This window comes from Harpia harpyja, chromosome Z (genome assembly GCF_026419915.1).
Source record: "Harpia harpyja isolate bHarHar1 chromosome Z, bHarHar1 primary haplotype, whole genome shotgun sequence".
NCBI classification, from domain to species: Eukaryota; Metazoa; Chordata; class Aves; order Accipitriformes; family Accipitridae; genus Harpia; species Harpia harpyja.
This window is the reverse complement of record NC_068969.1, coordinates 60,249,842-60,271,090: the sequence shown is the minus strand read 5'-3', so window position 1 is coordinate 60,271,090 and position 21,249 is coordinate 60,249,842. Positions and strand designations below refer to the sequence as shown.

Below are 21,249 nucleotides of genomic sequence, written 5' to 3'. Positions count from 1 at the left end.
GAGAAATGCAGACCACAGGCCTGTTGGGAAAGCAGAGACCTGAACCCGTCTGGGTCCTCTGCAGTGCTACGAGTTCTGTGCCTCATGCTCAGGTTCCTGCTGGGTGATGGCTGCCATTGGCAATGACTATGCTTGAGTGCAGTACTTGCACGCCAGCCCCCATGGTTTCTGCGTCTCCCTTGTCTTGTCCTTCTTGAGGAACCACTGCAGAACTAGGCACATAACTAGTTTGTTTCTGCTAATCTTACACTCCTGGCAGCCACCACTGTTAAAGGCAGGTGTTAGGAAAACCACGGCATTCTTGTTCATTTTTGTAAGATGGATATTTAGCAATTCCATTTCTTTTTGGAAAGAATGGTCTCAGGCCCAGTAAACAAACATGGTGATCCAACGTAAGGAAGTAAAATTATGCCAATTTATTTATATCCTGAAGCAGTCTGTCTCAGGCTCCACAGTGACTGTGAAATCCTCAGTAATGGGTTTTTCTTTAAAACATTCCTAGCCCAGAGAGATAATCCCAAAGCATAACACGTGGCTTAATAAATACTAGGACATCAGATGACCTTGGTTTGAGTAGATGATTTATCAGACGGTAACAGAACTAAGCCCACAGGTATGATGCAATGCAAGGGAGAACTCACCACTGCGAACATGATGCTGGCAAGTGCACTCAGACAGAAACAAATCTTGGTGGACTCTATGAACTTCCTTGTCCTGTCGACATACAGGCCTAGCAGGAAAGCACCCAACAAACCACACACTGTGAACAGTGCACCATTCAGGCCAGCAAATTCCTGGAGGACAGAAGAACAAGTGACTGAGCAACTAGAGTAGTTAGGAAAGAGGTTTTAATGTCATTGACCCTTCTGCCTGTTGCTAGTGGGTCACTTACTTACTAAGGTAGGAGAAGCTTCCCTGTCCATTGCAATAGCTGAGGCCTCCACAGGGCTCTGAGTAGCAAATAATGGGGCTAGAAGTGTGTGGTGACAGCGCGGTCACAGCACTCTGAAGATCTCAATGGATGACAAGTCTCTGCACACCTAACAAGGGAGGCTGAGTGCAGAGCAGCAGCAGTTCCCTGGCATTAAATGCTCTAACCTGGGCATGAGACTGTTCTTGGCTCTTCCAGGGGAAATCAGGTGCCTTGTCCACACTGGTGGTAACACGTCCAACTGCCTTGGGATCTGCTCCTGTTCATAATCATGCTCCTTTTCTTACTAGGGACCAGGGACCTGCACTGACAGAATGCCTTCCACAAGGCTGGCAGCCCCAAAGCGTGTTAGATGAGACACAGCATCGCCTTGCTGTAGCAATGAGGTCTAATTAGAGAGGCAGTGAGCAGTAGTCAGGATAGGGTACATGCCCTGTTTCCTGCAGAGACTATCTTTGCTTGTCCGGCTCCTTCAGCTCCAAATGCAGACAACAATCCTGAAAGGAGGAAAGCTTTAACAAATTTGGGTAAACATTTTTGGGAGCCTTAGGAGCAGACTGGAAGGAAAGGGTATCTGGATTAGCTTCTGTGGGCTAAAGGGCCAGGGAATTCAGTCACACACAGACAAAAGCATCATGCTGCATGGAAAGCAAGCCTGAAAAGTTTAAAAGGTTTCCAGTTAAAAGCAATGGAGTGTGCAAATGCGACCTGGCTAGGGAGCATTGAGCCAGGTATCACACCGGGGCGTTGAGAGGGAGTGGACAGAAACCAGACATGTATATGTGCATACATAACAGCAGGAGAGGTGTTTTAAGAGAACCTCCAGGGGGTAAAGGAACAGCAGGACTGAAGTGCTGCCTGCCTGAGGGGAAATGCAGGAACAGGGGCTGTCCCTTGCTATTGTAGGGAGAGAGCAGGAGGAACCAGCTCTGCACACACTGTGCTCAATAGTAAAAGCAGCACCTGGCCAGTGTCATGGGAAGGATGGGGCAACAGCTGTCACAGTACCTATGACTTCCTCTGCTGCCCTGACTTCATGTAAGACTGTGCAAAGAGGAAAAGGTATTGCAACAGCCTGCCTTCAACTTCACTCTAGGGACTTGCTGGGCCTCATCCTGCTCTGGGGAAGGTGTCAGAAGGGTGCATAGACATCAGTACTCTAGAGTGGCTTAGGAAAAAACACAACACTCTTTTCCTAAAAAGTGTTTGAGGAGTGATTTGCAGATGGGAGCCTGGCCATGGGCAGTAATGAAAATGCACATCATCCATTATACTGAGAGATTGACTGTGCTCTGGATTAATGTACTGCTTAGTCTATATCAGACAATGTGAGCAAATAAGATATGAGACAGTGCAGCATATTCAACCGTCTTCATTTTGTTCTGAGTCCCTTATCAGGGAAAATCATTTTGATTGTATCATAGATGACATGGACAATGGGGAGAAAAGGAGGAAGACTCACATTTGAATACCCCTTTTCACAAAGGATCTGTTCTAGCAGAGCCGAAAAGCAGGTGAACATCCCAATTCCTCCTCCAAAGCACACTGCCAGGATGATATATGGCTTGTTTCTCAGGAGCTAGAGAAAGAAGTGAATATGTCATTTAAACAAATGGAGGGGAAAAAAAGGCCTGGCTATGACAGTAGACTTGAGGGTCAGTTGCTCCGACCTGTTGGAAACGTTGACAGGGCAACCCTGTGATTGTTATAGGAGTTTGGCTCTCTCCTGTCCGTTCAGCCAGAGGACAAGTTAAAATGGGGACCATGTAGGGAGGAAGGATCTCTTCAGCGCCCAAATTCTTCCTTCACTTTGCCATGTGCTCTCCTGCCTGTTACCACATCTGCTTAGAAAACTCAGGTTGTGTGGTCTTCTTGGATGAGCCCAGGTGTTCCTGTTTGAGCTAGCCAAACGGCAGCCAGCCCACAGCTGAACAGTCACATAGCATCTCTTGCAGCTTTGCTGTGAGCATTTGCCACTCCCTGAGGAAGGAAGGGATCCTGGTCTCCTTCAGGGGGCTTTCCATTGAGGGTTTGGTGGAGTGGAGTTCAGTCTGCTTTGTCAGCAGATTTCCCAGCATATCCCTCTCTTGCCCAGCTGCATTCCTCACTCCACCACTAGTCTCTCTCTGTGCTACAGTCACTTACCATTTTGAGCCCCGTGAGGAATGGCTGGGAGCTGGAGTTAGTGGCACTGGCCGAAGGAGGTGTTGGAGGAACCTTCTCGTGAATCCCCACAGTTGCTACAGCACAGGCTGTTACTGCTGGGATGGCATAAACACCCAGCTACACAACACAAAGAAAAGATATGTTACCAGTCTTTCTAACTCCACTGCCTCCAAATAAATAAATCAGCTGGACCTCAATCAGCCCAGCTGGCTGATTAAAGCAGTTTTCATTTACCATCAATGGGATGTGCTTTCCTTCAGGAACTAGTGCAGGTGACAGCACGTTTGCTATAAGAATACCCAAGGGATTGGCTGGAAGGAAATAAAACAGAGAGAGAGAGACATTTTTGTCATGCAAGCAGTCACAATCATGTGTCCATGCCTACTGCCAGTCAGCACCAGAGCTGCAGTGTGCAGCAGAACAATGAGCAAGGACAGAACAAGGCATATAAAGGGAGAAACCAGGAGGGGAACATCTAGAGAAGCTGACTGTCCTACTGTTGCCACATCTGTTCCCTCACCCCCATGAAGTCTGTTCTATATAAACCCATTTCCCTACAACCCCTAACTCCTGTAAACTGGTTTTCAACTATGAATTACAGTGTCCTCACCTTCAAAAGGCTGCCTCAGTAAATGCTAAGCTGAAGGGGTTTGTCTGTACTGGAGTAGGGGCTTGCATTGTTATGGGGCTGGAGCTGAGCAGTGTGTGAAGCAGCACTCCTGGGACTCAGTTTGGAAACATCCAAAACTGCAGGAGACAATTTTTTAACTTTAAGGCAATGTTCTGCAAACAGTCAAACAAGTGAAGTTTTGAAGATCCCTACTGTGCAGGGATGGGGTTAGGAAAGCCAAAGCCAACCTGGAATTAAGTCTGGTGACAGATGTGAAAGGCAACAAGAATGGCTTCTAAAAGTACATTAGCAGCAAAAGAAAGGCTAGGGAAAATGTGGACCTGCTGCTGGATGGGGCAGGAAACTTGGAAGACAAAGGACATTGAAAAGTCCAAGGTATTCAAAGACTTTTTCACCTCAGTCTTTACTGGTAAGTCCAGCCTTCAACCCTGAGACCAGAGGTGAAGTCTGGAGCAAGGAAGATTTACCCTTAGTGGAGGAGGACTAGGAAGCCCATGGTACTGATGGGATGCACCAATGAGTGCTGAAGGAGCAAGCTTTTTTTCATTGCAAGGTCATTCTTGGTTATCTTTAAAAGGCCATGGCAATTCCAAGATGCTCCTAAGGACTGGAAGAGAGTGAATGTCACTCCCATCTTCAAGAAGGGCAAGAAGAAGAATCCAGGAAACTCCTGGCCTTTCAGTCTCACTTTGATCCCTGGGAAGGTCATGGAACAACTAATCCATTTCCATTAGCCAGCAAAGGAGAAATGCTTAACCAACCTAACAAGCTTTGTACAATGAGATGACTGGCTGGGTGGATGAGAGGAGAGTAGTGGATATTTTTATCTCAACTTTACTAAGGCTGTTGACACTGTATCCCATAACATCCTCACAGGCAAGCTGAAAAAGTACTGGCTAGGTAAGTGGACAGTGAGATGAATTGAAAGTCAACTGGACAGCTGGGCCCAGAGGATTATCATTACTGGCATGAAGTTGTCCTGGTTTCAGCTGGGATAGAGTTAACTGTCTTCCTAGTAGCTGGTACAGTGCTGTGTTTTGAGTTCAGTATGTGAAGAATGTTGATAACACTGATGTTTTCAGTTGTTGCTCAGTAGTGTTTAGACTAATGTCAAGGATTTTTCAGCTTCTCATGCCCAGCCAGTGAGAAAGCTGGAGGGGCACAAGAAGTTGGCACAGGACACAGCCAGGGCACCTGACCCAAACTGGCCAACGGTGTATTCCATACCATGTGACGTCCCATCTAGTATAGGAACGGGGAAGTGGGGGCGGGGATTCGCCGCTCGGGGACTGGCGGGGTGTCGGTCGGCGGGTGGTGAGCAATTGCACTGCGCATCATTTGTACATTCCAATCCTTTCATTATTTCTGTTGTCATTTTATTAGTGTTATCATTATCATTATTAGTTTCTTCTTTTTCTGTTCTATTAAACCGTTCTTATCTCAACCCACGGGTTTTGCTTCTTTTCCTGATTTTCTCCCCCATCCCACTGGGTGGGGGGGAGTGAGTGAGCAGCTGCATGGTGTTTAGTTGCTGGCTGGGGTTAAACCACGACAGAAGTCCAGCTGGAGGCCAGTCACTAGTGGTGCACTCCAGGGGTTGATACTGGGGCCAATACAGTTTAACCTTAACAAAAAACCTGGACAATAGGGCAGAGTGCACCCACAGCTAGTTTGCAGATGATGTGACACTGGGAGGAGTGGCTGATAGAAAAGATGGGTATGCTGCCATTCAGAGGAACCTCAACAGGCTAGAGAAATGGGCAGAGGGGAACCTTGTGAAGTTCAACAAGAGGAAATGTAAAGTCCTGCACCTGCAGAGGAATAACCCCATCTACCAGTACACACTGGGGCTGACCAACTGGAAAGCAGCTCTGCAGAGAAGGACCTGCTGTGGGGGGTAGGGGTCCTGATGGACACCAACTTGACCATGAGCCAGCCACACAACCTCACGATAAAGAAGGCCACCGGCATCCTGGGCTGCATTAGGCAGTGTTATCAGCAGGAGGTGATCCTTCCCCTCTACTCAGCACTAGTGAGGCCACATCTGGAGTACTGTGTCCAGTTTTGGCCTCCCCAGTACAAGGGAGACATGGACTTACTGGTCCAGCAAAGGGCCAAAAAGATGATTAAAGGACTGGAGCTTCTGTCATGTGAGGAGAGACTGAGTAAGCTGGGATTGATCAGCCTGGAGAAGTTGCTGGAAAGTAGTTTTGCAGGAAGGACATGGGGTCCTGGTGGACTGCAAGTTGATCATGAGCCAGCAATGCACCCTTGCAGAAAGGTGTCTAACAGCTGGGCTGCATTAGGAAGAACATTGTCAGCAGGTGGAAGGCAGTGATCCTTCCCCTTTTGTCAGCCCTGGTGAGAAATATCTGGAGTGCTGAGTCCGGTGCTGGGCTCCTCAATACAAGAAAGAGAAATAGTTAATGGAGCAAGCCCAGTCAAAGGCCAAGGACATGATTAAGGGACAAGAGCATCTCTCATATGTGAAGAGGCTGGGAGAGCTGGGACTGTTCAGCCTGGAGAAAAGAACCTTGATCAGAGATTGTAAAGAAGAGAGAACCAGGCTTTTCTCAGTGGTGCCCAGTGGCAGGATAAGAGGCAATGGGCACAAACTGTAACACAGGAAACTCTCTCATAATATAAACTTTTTTACTGTGACAGTGGTTGAAGACTGAAACAAGCCACTCAGATAAGTTGCAACATCTCCATCCTTGGAGACAGTCAAAACCTGACTAAACATGACCCTGGGCAACCTGCTCTAGCCAAATCTGCTTGCACATGGGGCTGGACGAGACTATCCCAAGAGGTGCTTTCCAACCTTGTCTGTTCTACAGTTCTGCTGAGGCATCATTAGTAGTGCTATAGGACATGAGAACCACAACATTTCTGCTTTGTACTTGGGAAAGTACTAGCTTATGATCCTGGTGAAACATTACCTGCTTCTAAGTACATGGACACAGTTAAACAATAGCTTCCAAGGAGATGGATTAAGCTTCTCCATTGGGGTAAAATGCATCTGGGCATTGTAGTGGACTGCCTGAAAACTACTGTCAGGTATTTCCATGAACAATCCCCACACTGAAGCAGTTCCAGAAGGTATGGGTAAGGGGTGGAAATGTGAGCATTAGGCTAAATTTGAAACGACTAAGTGAGATTATCTGAGTAATTATAGGGTTTCAGCCACCTACTCTTCCTGGGAGGAGAAATGATATGAGCCTAGACTAAGAATAGAAAGGAGATCACTGAGTTAATCAACCGTACATTATGGTCTAGGGGTCCTGGTGGATTAGCTTGCAGTACTCTGCAATGGGGCTGTGTGTTTTGTGGACAGTGATGCCAAAGAACTAAAACTCTGCAGTGGGCAGAAAATTACATGCTGACAGACCATAGTAAATGAAGAATCCCATGGACAAAGCAGAGGCCACTTCAGTGGACTCAGACAAGTCTTTCTTCTCCTGACACAGGAGAATTTATCATGGTCTTCACAGGGGATCAGTTCCTGGCCCTGCACTGCTTCTCTGTAAGTCTACAAGTGATGGGGAAGACCAAGATATGATAAATACTCAAAAGCACAGCTGAGTCATAGTGATTTCAGCTGCTCAGGAGGCTCCTGGATGCAGGGTCCATTTTTGTCTGCACACAAGCACAGGGAAGCCTACCCAGCGGTACTAACAGGACCTGCGGGGATACTGACAGGAGGCTGTAGGGCCAGTTTCTGTGTGCAGCACTGATACCGACCGTACTGCAATGCTGAGTGCTGCTGTCACATTAACACAGGAAATGGGTATTGATAAACTGGAGCAAGCTGAGAGAAAAAGCTCATGTGAGCAACAGGCAGACACTGGGAAAAGGCAAAGGGAAACATGCCTGTAAAGTGGTTGGGTTGGAGCCGTTCAGTATTTCTAGACAAAGGAGAGAAGAGGTGACTGTCTGTAACTACCTGACAAACAGGTGCAACAAGACTGAATAGCTGGGGGAGGAGGAGCATCGGACGAGAAGTAACATGTAGATGTTTGTCAGTAAGGTAATTAACCACTGGAGTAAATGACTGGGGCTGTGGCAGATGCTCCTTCTAGGCAATATTTAAACTTTCTTGAAATGAAATCCTGATTTTGTACAGCAGACAGTAATGGGTATTACCAAGCATTATTAATGGAAGCCCTCTACACAGCAATATCCCTATGTTGCAGCAGATAATAATCACAGCCCATTCAGTCCTCACACTGATACCTCACCATGTCACAGATTGAACAGCTTCAGGTCTTGGGTTTCCACTGTTCCTTGCTCTTCAGTTTTATTCTTTCCCATAGTTAGATCCATTTGGTCCTGTAAGGACTGAGGACACTATGTGAAAGAAATGCTCTTTGGCTGGTCTGGCTTTTCTCTCACTTAAAAAGAGCAAGTTGTCTGCAGGCCGGGGTCCTTCAGGGCAGCGAAGGACCGAGTGCCCAGTGGTCCTTGGTAGTACTTGTATTGCACCACACTGACAACAGTGGAAGGTGAAGGTCTGTCTCAGCCCTGGGAAACAAGGTGAGCCATCAGGTCCACTCTATTGTAGGGAAGGCAGTGCAAAAATAATTTATTTGTTCTGACACCATAAATCCACTCTTACAAACCAACAGTGCCCATGCTCTGGGTTTGCAACACCATTGGGAAAGCTGTACAGGGGTGCTCCTATACTGCCCTTTTCCCCATGCCTACCCCTTCCCCACAACTCCAAGGCAGTGAGGAGGGAAGGCAGCTGTTGGCTGTTTTGAGGGAAGGGCAAGTGGGGCTCCCCTGCACATGTAGGTACTGTGAGATTTCCCAGCTGGAGCCAGTGACCCAGCCCAGTTTCTGGGGCACCTGTCAAGTCCTTGGAGAAAGGAGAGATTTCTTTGGGATGCTGGGGAAAAATGTCACATGGAGGGAGGAAACATGCCTGTGAAGTTCAGTATCCTGTCTCTAGCAGGGCCCAAAGGGGCCAAGAGAGGAATAAGATTAGAGCAAGTGTATCTGGCGCCTCCCCTCCAGTTTCCCAGCTTCCAGGCACTTTGCAAGGCAGATGTCGTTTCTGCGTGGGTAGTCCTGCTGCATTTAGCATCCCCAACATGTTTGTGTGGCCAGCTGAGTATATTTTATCTGTATGTGCATACATATCAATGGGGAATACATGCTCAGCCTTGCTACTGGACGAACTGGTGGACAAAATTGCTGCAGCAGCCTCACCTCTATCCAGTTACAGAATTTGGCAACTGTGACCACTGGCACCACAAGCAATTTGAACACCTTCCTAACAATCTGCAGAACTGAGGCCACTACAGACTTTAGATTTAGTAACACTGAGGGCTATCCCCAACCTCTATGATATGTAGACAAAGATGATCACCTTGTCATGGCAGAGAGGAAGAAGGTTGGGATCCTGGGTGGCTTACTTTGAACTTTGCACCTGGATGTGGCTAAGGCCCACTTCTTGCTCCCCAGTATGGAAATGCCTGCCTGTCTTGTGGGGCCTTGAAGGCACTGTTTTATTGCACATGGCTATGAGACTCTTGGGCACAGCTGTATTTGCAGGGCCAAATGGCTGTAGTACGGAGGGTTTCCTCTGCCTGCTGCCTTTGAATGGCAAACAAATGCTAGCAAGTTCTGGGTGGCAGCAATATTACTTTGCAGCTGTCACTTACACATTGATGCGATCATATTTGCTGTTGCTCTCTGGTGGTCTGGGAACCATAGCGCTGCCAGTTTTGTCGGTGAAAAGATGATAAGGGGCTGTGCCAGTGCACAGAGGCACTGCCCAGTAAATAGGTACCAGTAACTCTGGGAATCCAAGCCCAGGAACTTCAGGACGCTGAATATCCGGATGACACTACCCGTCATGTTCAGCCACGCACTCAGGATCACCTGCAGCAAGCAGAAACAGCCAGGGGTTGTGTGCTAAAGCCCAAAGGGCAGAATTTAATGCGAAAGAGTAGCATGAGCAGGGTATCAGATGCACTACAGGAGCCACTGGGTGTTAGTAATCACTAATGAATGGCAAGTTGCCTGCAGACCACCCCCACCCTTTGGGCCACTGCAAGATGCTCCTGATCCAACAGTGAGTTACCTGTCTCCTCAAGGAGCAAGTTGGCTGTCCTGGCCCCACATGACAACTATGCCCCAATGTAGCTTATGCAAGACAGCAGACACTGTCATGGAATTGATGAGAAATCCAAAGTTCACTAATTACACCCTGTTTGCAAGTTTGTGCTATCACCCATGTTTTGCTGTGACAATCCAAAGATCATGGCAATGAGTCATCCAGCATACGGAACCAGCAAACGCTCTTCTGTACCACTAGCATGCTCGTGTTTCAGTGCCACATTCCACAAAACTCTTGCTTCTGGGAAGACTGTGTAGAGGACCCAAGCTGGCTTAGCATAGACCAAGCTCTAAGCTGACAGGGGTCCCTTGCTTGCACCCTGCCCTACTGCTCCTTAAACTGACCCTGCAAAGAAAATAGCTGTGCTAACGCTATTCCATAGCAAACCCTATCCACAGCAGAGTGGGTCACAGAGTTAGCTCACAGCATCTGTCCCTGTCAGTTGCCTAAGACAATAAAAACCGAAGCAAGACAAGTAGGGATGCAACATTATCCTGATTTTCCCACTGCTCCCCAGCACAGAGGTGATGATATGACAGCTATTACTGAACTAGGATGGACAGAGCTTTCAATGTGCCCATCCTCTGCAGCATTTGGCAAGACTCCCATTCACAGGATGCATGTCAGTGCTTTGTGCAGCTGCTACTATCTCTAGGTGAAATGCCCTCAGGGACACAGAACAGTTCAACTCACAGTATATCTGAGCCCCACGCTGTCGAGAACCCATGTTGCCACCAGACCAAACGGGATTGAGATGAGGAGGTACACTATTGAGAGCCAGTTGACCATCTCCAGGGAAATGTGGAAGTAGGCAGCTGCCTTATCAGCCACAGGAGCAAACGTCAGCCACAGCTGCAGTGTAGAGAGCAAAGATGGGTAAGCATGAGCACCTCCACCAGAACAGAAATTCAGCATCCCCTCAAACTGTCCAACTGAGTTGTGAAGGGGCTCACTATCTCAGTCTCTCCTTGAAATTAGGATGTTAAGGCTGGTAATAAAAATTCAAACCCCCAATGTCCACAGTTACTCATGCTAGGACTATTTTACCACTGATGCCATCATTATCTTGGGCCAGAGCACCTCATCTATTTCACTACCTCATCCCCAATCCCCTAGTGCTGCTGCTGGGAGCTGGCAAAAGCAGAGGTCAGTACCTTTTCTATCCCCAGGGTGAACATGTTGGCCTGTGATGCATGCACTTACCTGATGTAAACCACAAGCAATCCTTCTATGTTAGCATAAACAAAAGAGAGGCTGCCATCTTCTCTCTGCAACTGAGAGCCTCTTAAACTCAGCCTGGTATTTATGATTGCATTAGTAACCCCTGGATGTGGCCTTGTAAGAACAACTTTGCTATGTGTCAGCCAAGAGAGACATTATTCCATGTTGTCCTACACACACTCAACAGTTAGGAAAAAAGCCCCTAGAAATTTGCATATTCAATACATCAGAACACATAACAGGGAAACACAAGAGGTTCTTTAATAACTATCCATCTTTTCCTTCCAGTGCCATATCTGAAAATATTTCCCTAAACCTTGTTTCAGGCACTGATTTCATTAGGTTGCTGTCTGCTTCTGTTTTCTTCTGGGAATGATGAGGCCTGCTTTGATCCTCAAATCAGTTCCTGAGATCATGCCCTCAAGAAAGAAATGAGGGTACTACCCTAAACTTAAGGATGTTTCTGTGGATTCTTTGCGAAGATGCCCTCTCTGGTGCTTTTCAAAAAGACAGGCCTAACCTGAGAACAGGTTTCAATAATGTGGATGTACTAAATACTCAAGATGATAAAGTTTGCAGAAATGTGAACAAAAACTTCAGCAATACCTTCCTGTAAAAGAACTCCATCCACTGTGTCTTTCCGGGTACCCCTCTCTGCCATCACAAGCTTCCTCTTCACAGCCTGCATCGTGCAGACAGCATCAGCTGCAGCATCGATGTGTAATGGGAAAGGGGTCTGAGTAACCTTGGAGCAAAGTGTGTCCCTACACGCTGCTGCATGTTATTTCCAGTGTTCCGATTTACTTCTTGCATCTTACAGACCATAAAAACTACCACATTAAATGGAAGCAGAAGAGGACACAGGCTTTTCTTCTCTCTTAGTGTCACTGTGTGAGAATAGCCACATGAAAAGCATTGTTTAGCTAAGCTTTTCATCTAGCAGGGATGCAATAAGTAGATGGCAGTAACAGAAGTTTTGAATGTATTACCAGTGTCCTAGCAAGGACTCTTAGCATCAGCCAGTTCTAGCACATGTGTGTGAGAGCACAGAAGGTGGGAGGTTGCAGCCTGTCCAAGCCTGCATGCGTTCTTCAGAATGGGAAGTGGGTTTCTTTATGGGTCTGGAGAGAAAAAGTATGTTTCTGCCTCCATTCAGGCAGGGGTTGTTTACCATGTGTTGCTCTAACAGAGAAATTAAGAACTGGGCAATGGAGCTCAAGGTGTAGCTGTGGTCAAAGTGGCCTCCAAATGCCCCTGCAACAGACATGGCACTGTGGAGTTTTGCCAACACAAGGAAATTGCCATGCTACACAAGTGAGTATGCCACCTTCTGCTTTTGGTTTTCCCAGCTATGATGACTTCATCCACAGTAGTTAGCAAGCTCTTATGCTGGGAGCTAGCGCCCTTATCCTACAAGTTGGTCCTGAAACTCTGCACTGCCAAGGCTGGTACTTACGCAGGGACTGCCCCAATACATGGCCCCTGAGGCAGAACAGGGTGAGGATGATGCAGTTTTTTCCTGGTGAGGTCTAAGCCCTGCAACCTCTCAAGATGCAGAAGAGAGACTGAGAGAGGTTCCTTTCTCCTCCACTCCCCAAGGGCCATTGTCTTAACTCAGCTTTAGCACACCAAAACCCATATCAAAGCCCCCCACTGTAGATCATGGTGACAGATGCAGGAGGAGAGATAATGTGTGTGGTTATAGGATGCCAGCCCCCAAATGCTGGTTGCTCCTGGGACAGATAGTGGAAGAAGAAACAGACACCTCTGTCCTTGCAGGGTTTTCTACACACTTGTTCAGTCCCTGCACAAGCCTCACTTTGTGGAAATATGCCCTTGTAGTCCGGTCAAGCTGCACTCACCTTCATTGGCTGTGTAACTACACAGAGCTAGAGCCTCACTGTGAGCTGCAGAAGGCATCAAGGAGAGTCTGTGTTATGCACTGCACTGCTATGTCCATGTCCACATGCACTCCTCTGAAGGCAGCCCAATGGATGGTCACAACAGCAGAATGGAGAGAATCCAGCCCCTTGTCAACTACTCTTCCTCGCTTGCAGTGGTGACAAGCAGTTTCCATTCAGCCACTATGGCTTACGTCTCTTCTGAGCCCTGTCAGGACTACAGTTAACGAAAACCTTTTGGCAAACTTTGACAAAATTCCCAGCTTGGTACCCCACAGATCAGGAATGCCTTGTCTCTGAGGCTTCAAACTCATCCAGCTCAGTCCCACACCCTGACGGCTCAACAACTACCTTGTGCAGTCCCCACAGCAGAACACAGCTGGGCTGCTTAACAAGTTGGAGTGGATGAGGTTGGAGGTCAGCAGCAGTCTACTCCCTGGGCCATGGCATAGTTAGGTCAAGTCATTTACACAGAGGCCCACACAGAGCCACTCAAGCACAGCAACTCTTGCCTTTGAACACCAACCACAATGGGTTTGTGAGCCCCAACCCCTAATACTTGGCAAAACTCACTTCCCAGCATTACCTCACAGATTTTGCATTATTTGTTCTCAGACAAAAGCTCCTGCTGTAGTATAATCCAATATCATTGGCCATGGTCACTCATGTTGTCAACATTTGATCCTTCAGCATTTGGGATGGACTTTTCCCTCCCTTCAGATATGCATCTAGCAGGATGTTGAAATAGCTACTGTAATAACATACACCATTTCTTCTCCAAATTCAGTAACTGTAGTTCCCACACTCTTCTCCCCTCCTAAGCTCAGCTCAAGTCTTAGAAGCATGTTCATCTCACTGTGATTTCTGAGTTTAGAGACAGCAAAAGCTCCAGTGCATGCTAGCCTGGGCAGGAAGTCATACCTCAGCACACACTCTTCGGTATAAAAACTTGTGCTCTACACAGTGGGCACAGCGACTAATGAAGAGGACAGAAGGTCCCCTGAAGACCCATGAGCCTGTTGTAGCTTGCACTGGAGTACAGCTGCAGCTCCCACTGCTTTCAGCATGCCGCTGGCTGACTGAGTAGCCATGCCCCATCACTAGAAGAAAAGGACAGAAATGTTTTCCACGTAGAGTCTACTTATATCCTCAATTACAGGAGAGCCCCCTCCACACCTCCTTTAACAGTGGAGCATGTGGGACCACCAGGGAAAGTAAGTGCACTGAAACTCAAACCATCTGGCTGGTACTGATGTTGGAGTCATACTGGCTCCACTTTCAGCTCTCCCTCCCTTTGCTTTAACTTTCTTCCAGCTGATATTTTGTTTTCTTTTCTCCTGCACCTCCCAGAGACTGCCCGCTCCCTTCCCCATTAATTGCAGGCCTGCTTGGGCACTCCTGTAACCAAGAACAGGTTACAGCTCTTCTCATCCTGCCCCCATTTCTAAGCTTCTTTGTTGCTCTTTCTGATACCCTTGTAAAGCCTTAACTGATTCTCAGACATGGATCCAGCCCTCTTCCTCCCAGAATCAGCCCAAACCCTCTAGTTTTCCTACTGCTCTCATTCCCCTTCTATCTCTGTCTTCTCCAGGTTCAGTTCCTCTACTCTATTGCCTTTACTGTTTTCACTCCCACACAGACTCTCCAGGACCTGTTTCACCTGCAGGACCCAGTTTTCCTCCACCCATTCCAAGGGAGCCCAACATTCACCTTCCTTTCCAGTTCTGCAGGAGGTTATGGGTGGGCTGTGAGCTGCCAATTCTCTGTCTGCAATGGTAGCAAGGTGATGGCTGAAGGCAGGACTCCAAACAGACTCTACGCTTTGGTAAGCAATAGGTGTGAGCTGCAGAAGGCAGCATAAATAAACACAGCCCCAGGATTTTCAGAGCTTAAAGAGCAGTAATGATACATGCATCACATGTATAAACAGGTGCAGCCCTGCCAGAAGCAGTACCAAAAGTGTTTTTTCATGAAAGGCAAGCTGTTAACCAATGTCCACCCTCCTCATCAACAAATCAAGGTTCTAAAAGTGAAAAGCAAAATCATTTGCAGAATGGCAAGCACACACAATCAGGCAGGCTGGAAGTTAAGCCATTTCACCATGTCAGTGGTGGTATCAGCTAGCAAAGGCTGCCATATGGAGTGCTCTTCACTGTCTGGCATACTGTATAGCTGTGCACAGTGTAGCAATGCCCCTGTAACACCTTTTACGTACAGCTTAAAAAGGAGGAGCCAAGGGGGATGAATTCCATGAAATGGGACCTTCTGCTTTGTAACAGGCACAGGCACAGCCCACCAATCCCCAGGCAGCCACTGCCTGCAGCAGCTCTGCCAGTCCCAGCATGCTCTCTCCCATTCAGCCAGACACTGCTTTGAAGGTGATGTAGGATGTCTTTCTGAGACATGCAGGCTGCCCTTCTCCTCCCCTGGGACTGGGCTATGAAGCTCTTACACCAGACTCCTCATCTTCAACGTCAAAAGGGCCACACAGCCTGGAAGCAAAGAGCACCCGGCCTCAACTGAAGGCACCCATGCTGACACAGCAGCCTAGGAAGTAAGGACAGAGGCATGATATTCAGAAAGGTCAGAGTCCTGCCTAGATGTCACTTTTAGCCTCTACAGGTCTCAGGAGGACTAGCAGGACACAAGAGCCAGGCAGCAGCAGCAGTCTGCGCATGCGTATCTACAGGGGCACTGCTAGAGCAGACAAGTGTGGGCGAGGAGCGCGTGCACCCTGCCCTGGAGCACGCCAGTCTCCACTTACAGAGCTCTCCTTCTCTCCCAAGTACACTAAGAGGTGGTGGAAGTCCTCCAGGCTGGTGAGTCAGGAACCACCCAGCCAAGTGTGAGCCAGTTCCAACCCTCTGCTCCCCTCCTCCTCCCCAGCTTGCTCACGCTGACAAGCACAGAACAGAGCAGGAAATGGTCTGTTTCATTATTCTGTGCACCTGTCTGTCCTCAGCACTAAGGCAAGAAAAAGTTCCTCCTGTGAAAAAACACAAAGTTCCCACCTGTTCAGCTTCACAGGAGGGAGGCAACGAGCAAGGAAATATCTGCCTCAGCAGTCTTCAGATTAAGAAACCCACACACTCAAAACCACAGCATCAGTTTGACAAAACAAATCTGGGGAGCAACTGCAGGCATAGTTATGTCACCCCACACCAACAGTGCTGCAAGACACAGCTGGGGATCAATCATCTAAGCTTAGCTGTGGTCAGAACAGCCTCTCTGCCCAGGACTTCAGGCAGCAAGTGAATTACACTGATGCCTACTTATGGCCACCTTAAGACAATGCAAGGGTTTCTTACACTACATTGTCAGCTAGGAATTTCCAGAATAGCCGTATTTAGGAAATGAGAACTAATCCCTGGTAAGATAGTACCTACTTTGTACAGCAGGGAGAGACAGAGGCTTTTAAACTCAGGTCAGTAACAGAGATTCAAGTAAGGGGCTGTTTGTTGGTGGTGTAAAAGCCTCCTTTATATTTACCCCACTGTGCCCTGGTTAAAGAAGGGATTTCACACAATGATGTGGAGCAGGAGGAAGTAGGGAAGAGTGCCCCTTTCATCTCCACATGGTCTGGCCTGGCTTTGCACAATCACAATCTTAAAACAGACTGAACTAAGAAATACTCCTTTCTCAGTCTGCCCTAGCTGCATGACCAAGTGTGCTTTCCTGCAGTTAAGTTGCTTCTACCTTGTCCTGCTGACACTGACAGTCTCTCCCTCTCAGGATTGTCTCCTGTCTGCCACTTTTAGTAACACTGAAGACCACTAATAGAAAACTGTACGTGTACATAGGTAAGAGTGGAGAATACAAGGCATTGTCCTGGAAGCTTGGTCCAGCACGTGAGGTGATCTGTTCTTTCTAAGTCAGACAACTCAAAAGTCATGTGTCCTCACCTCATGCATTTTGCAGACAGCCTGACAAAGGAATACATAGAATGAAGTGCTGCATGCAACATCTGCACAGGAACTGAGGACACATCTTAACTTGCAAGGCAATTTTCACACCACAGAACTGCTAATTTAATCTTTCCATCTGGAATTTTTAAACAGCAACCAACCACTTTGATTTCATGGCTTTTCAACCACCCCATCCATTTTAATGTGATTTTTGTCAGGAACATTTAGGAGAAATTTTAGCATCAGGAAATGTTTGGTTACAACTATATATGTAAGCATACTTGCCATTCCAGACCTCTGCCGTGGCTTAGAAACAGTATTTCCACACTAGGATATTTATTAAGCAGACAGTTTTGAAGTGGTGAAGTTCTGGCTTAAGTTCATACTGTGGGAAAATAATACTGTGGACAGTCAGGAAGTTGGCAAGAGACCAAGCACGCAGACAACAGTACAATCTTTCAGGGCTACAAAGTTTTCAGCAACATGACTCCGAACACAGTTATACTTGCAGATGCATTGAAAGGACCTTTTAAAGTAACTCTTCAGTTTCACCATTAAGGTTTCAACAAAGTCAAAGTCTGACAAGACATCCTAGAAAGGTTTTGCACAGCTTACTTCACCCATGCTGTCACTGTCCACTTCTAGCAGGGTGGTTTTTTTCTTGCTACATAATGTTCTTTTGCTGTGCCAATTTAACTGCAAGGCAAGCAGTGGGGCTTCACATTGCTTTTCTGCAGGATACTTTTTTACACTCTTGAAGGACACACTGATTTTCCCTTGAGAAGGCACATTGTTTTTTTGTTTTCCATATACAACCAAATTCTCACTATGTTTTTCCATTTCTCTACTCCAGCTCTCTTGCATCACAGAATACCTACTCTTCCTTCACAGCATTTAAATGTTTGCAGTTTGCAGTGCCTCATCTTGGCTGCCAGGCTGCCTGCATTCACAGCATGGTAATCCTCAAGCACATGAATAACTCTACATCAGTCTGATAATTATCAACAATGTCCTCAATGACTTGGTGAGCAAAGATTTGGGCCTCCCATCTTTCATACTAGGACTTGGTAAGGGGAAACTTTATGTGTCTATCTCAGTAATTACTGAACTTAGTTTTAATCTGTTCAACAGGTGGGGTGTGATCTGGCATCCACTTTTTTCAGGCCTTTCAGAATAAAGTACCTGTAGGCAATAAGAAGTTCACATACCAGCACATTTAATGCAGAATCACTCCTATACTGTTCTGTATGTGCAACAGACCCCAAAAGGAAACCTACTTGCTCCTCTTTCTGACCAGATAAATCTGCTGTCACAGGCCAGCAATAAGGCAGAGCTAACTCCTGCTCCTCTACCCAAGGAGTTTCAACACTGTTCTCTTACTCTTAGGTTTGAAACATGTGACCCTCACAGACGCTGAACACTTTCTATTCCTTCCTGTGGCTTACGAAGTGGACTCTGCAGCAATTTCAGCTGTGCTCCAGAACAGATTTTCCTCCATTGCGGTCTGGCTTGAGCCTGTGGTACTTCTTGCTGTGCTCTTCTAGATCACACACACCCTCCCGCCCCATCCTGCCCTTCCCCCATCACCACCCCTCCATGTCCACCGGTCAGAAGGGGGCCTGTGTGCAGCCCGAAGTCGTAACCAGAGAAACAAAGTTCAAAAGGAAAAGCCGCTTATTCGGTCCCTAAGGCATGGCCAGGCTGAGGCTTCTCTGCGCTGTGCGAGTACGGCCGAGTCCCGGCGCTCCAAGGATGAGGGGTGGATCTGAGACTGGGCGCTGGGGCAACGCCCTGAAGATTGCCTGGCTGCTTCGAGGGAGAGATAGGAGGTGGGTTTGGCTCCGGGGAGCCCTGTCACCCATCCTCCCTCGGCGGCGGCGGCGGCGGCAGCAGCAGCAGCCGCAGCTGCAGCCAGAGTTGCTCTCCAGAGCTCCGGCACAGGTAGGCAGGAGAGAGGGCTCTTTGCCGTGCCTGCTCTGCGCCTCCTCCTGGGCTCACGGCTGCCCGGGCACCCCCGTCGCTGCCGGCGGCCGCCCCTCAGCCCCCCCCGCCCCCCGCCGCTGGGCCGCCCTCGCCCCTCCGGAGAAGCGTCCCCGCCGACGCGGCCCGCGCCCCCCACCACCCCCCAACCCCCCCAGCTGCGGGGGCTCCGCCAGCCGCCCAGCGGGAGCGGCTCCCCGCGGCGGGGGAAGCCGTGCGGCCGGCGGGTCTCGGCCGGGCCGGCGCCGCCCCCGCGCCGCACTCACCATGGCGTTGGAGCAGTTCAGCAGGCTGACGACGGCGAGCAGGAACCACCGCCGCCGGTAGGTCTTGAACTGGGCCAGCCGCCCCAGGCCGCGCTCCCCCAGCAGTCTCGCCGCCTCGGAACCCTCCATCGCGGCGCGGCGCGGCTCGGCTCGGCTCGGCGCGGCAGTGCCCGGCCCCGCCCCGCCCCGCCCCGCCCCGCCCCGCCCCGCCGCGCTCGCCGGCCTCCCCGGGGCGGCCCCGGCCAAGCCACCGCCCGTCTTCTGGCCCTGCCCGGCCCGGCGCGCCGCGCCGCGCAGCGTGGGGCAGCGGTGCGGGCCCGCCCTGCGGAGCCGCGCCAAGCCGAGCGACAGCCGTTTTCCGAGGGTGCCGGGCCCGGCCCGGGGCTGGCCGCCGGTGCCCGCGGAGCCGCGTTTGCCCTGTCGCGCTTGGCAGAGGGGAAGAGCCCTGCGCTCCGAAACGGGACGGCTAAAGCGCTCGGGGGAGAAAACTGCTCTCTTTCCCCGTGTGTCGTTAAAACAACAACAGCAACAACATACATGCTGCTGACAGCAGTATTGCCTTCCCCCGATGCAGAGACACACACTGTTGCCTCCTTCTCAAAAACTCATCAAGGGAAATAGCCAAGAGTGCAACCCAAAGCCTCCTCCACTGCTAAACAAGACCCGTGACTTTGGGTTGGTTGGACATTGATAGTGCCCGGACATCTTTCTCCCAACCCTGAGATTTGGTCTGATATAGAGAACGAACTGCTTATTGCTTAATGATTGTCTCTCTGTAACTTTACATACCAAGGACTGGTGTTTGTCAAGGATTAAGCCTGTCAGAGACTGGCACTTGGGAGTGATGAGCAAGAAGGAACCATGAGCGATCACAAAACATAATTAAATGTTTGATGAACTTATGTTCTTGTTAAGAAGGCACAAGTAGAGGCCTTGCTTGAATAGATAGGGCCGGAAAAGATAACAACTCCTGCCTTTGTTCTCATCCTTGTAGATAATTTAGCTTAAACTAGCCATATGGTTCTAAACTACTAATGAAAACTTAGATAACAGGAGCACTAACAAACACTGAGGTATCAAAACATGTAAAGGACCATACTGCGCAGAATCACCTGAGGAGGGTCAAATAGCGGACAAGTGAGGAAGACTATGGAAGACCACCAGAGGACTCCTGAAGACCACCAGAGACCTTCAATGCGCCTGCATAAAGGACATTTGCATATGCTAATAGTTTCCCAGAAAACTAATGAATATGTATAACATTTCTCAGAAATCTAGTGAATATGTAGGTAGAACATGTACTTAACCTGCACAATTAGGCCCAACGGTGTGCACGATAGGTGGAACGATCCCCTGTGCATCCAGCGCTGCCAATAAAGAATACCTACTTAATAGTTAATCAAACTATTGAGTTAGTTTCTTTGAATCAGGTCACACGCACACACCCGCACTGCTCAGCCTCAGGAATGCTGAGCAGACAGGCCAACGGATTCCAGAAATGGGTCCAAGGCACTGTCGTCCACCACGTCACCTCTTGCTCAGCCCTTTGAAACCCTTGTGCTGTTCTTCACCACTAACCTGCTAAGAGCACGACACCCTCTCAGTCAGAGGCTGGGGTCATTTACTGTGAGAGGACTTTCAAATGCTTTGGACATATTTGGGAGAATGGATAAGGAGGGTTATCCTGCATGCAAGTATTCTCTCATGAACAATTTCAGCTGAAATTTTCCATGCTGGGGGGGGGGTGGGGTGGGGCGGGGCCAGAGAGGAAAGGAGGGAGAAGAAACCGTTTCAACCACAAGTCAAGCCTGTTGTTGCAGGGTAGAGAGAAGCATGACTTGTTTGTGTTAGTGAGCAAGCTTTACTAACTGATAGACTGTGCCTTCTAGTCTCCCTCAACTGGAATGGGGCTGGAAAGCCAAAGCTCAGCTGGAGTTTCAACTTGCATGTCAAGGGTAACAAGAAGAGTTTCAACTGCTAAATTAGTGGTAAAAGGCTGAAAAAGGAAAATGGCAGACAGTTACTCAATAGACTGGGTGATTTAGTGAGAGTGGACACAAACAAACCTGAGGAACTCAATGCCTTCTTTAACTTAATCTTCACCAGGAAGGTCTCCCAGGCCTC

At 48.6% G+C, this 21,249-nt stretch overlaps 1 protein-coding gene across 3 annotated transcripts in view; it reads right to left on the bottom strand.

Annotated features, from left to right (window-relative positions):
* The window catches only part of SLC49A3 (solute carrier family 49 member 3), a 31,736-nt gene extending 12,447 nt beyond the window's left edge, over positions 1 to 19,289 (bottom strand). For all 3 annotated transcript variants that reach the window (XM_052777121.1, XM_052777123.1, XM_052777122.1), the window contains exons 1-7: positions 19,126 to 19,289; positions 10,546 to 10,704; positions 9,395 to 9,614; positions 3,332 to 3,408; positions 3,077 to 3,214; positions 2,394 to 2,510; positions 642 to 794 (exon numbers count right to left, since the gene is read on the bottom strand). In XM_052777121.1, coding sequence (XP_052633081.1) covers positions 642 to 794; positions 2,394 to 2,510; positions 3,077 to 3,214; positions 3,332 to 3,408; positions 9,395 to 9,614; positions 10,546 to 10,704; positions 19,126 to 19,254 — 993 coding nt within the window. In that variant the 5' untranslated portion in view covers positions 19,255 to 19,289. The remainder of the gene's footprint in view (positions 1 to 641; positions 795 to 2,393; positions 2,511 to 3,076; positions 3,215 to 3,331; positions 3,409 to 9,394; positions 9,615 to 10,545; positions 10,705 to 19,125) is intronic.
* Positions 19,290 to 21,249: the final 1,960 nt, after the last annotated feature.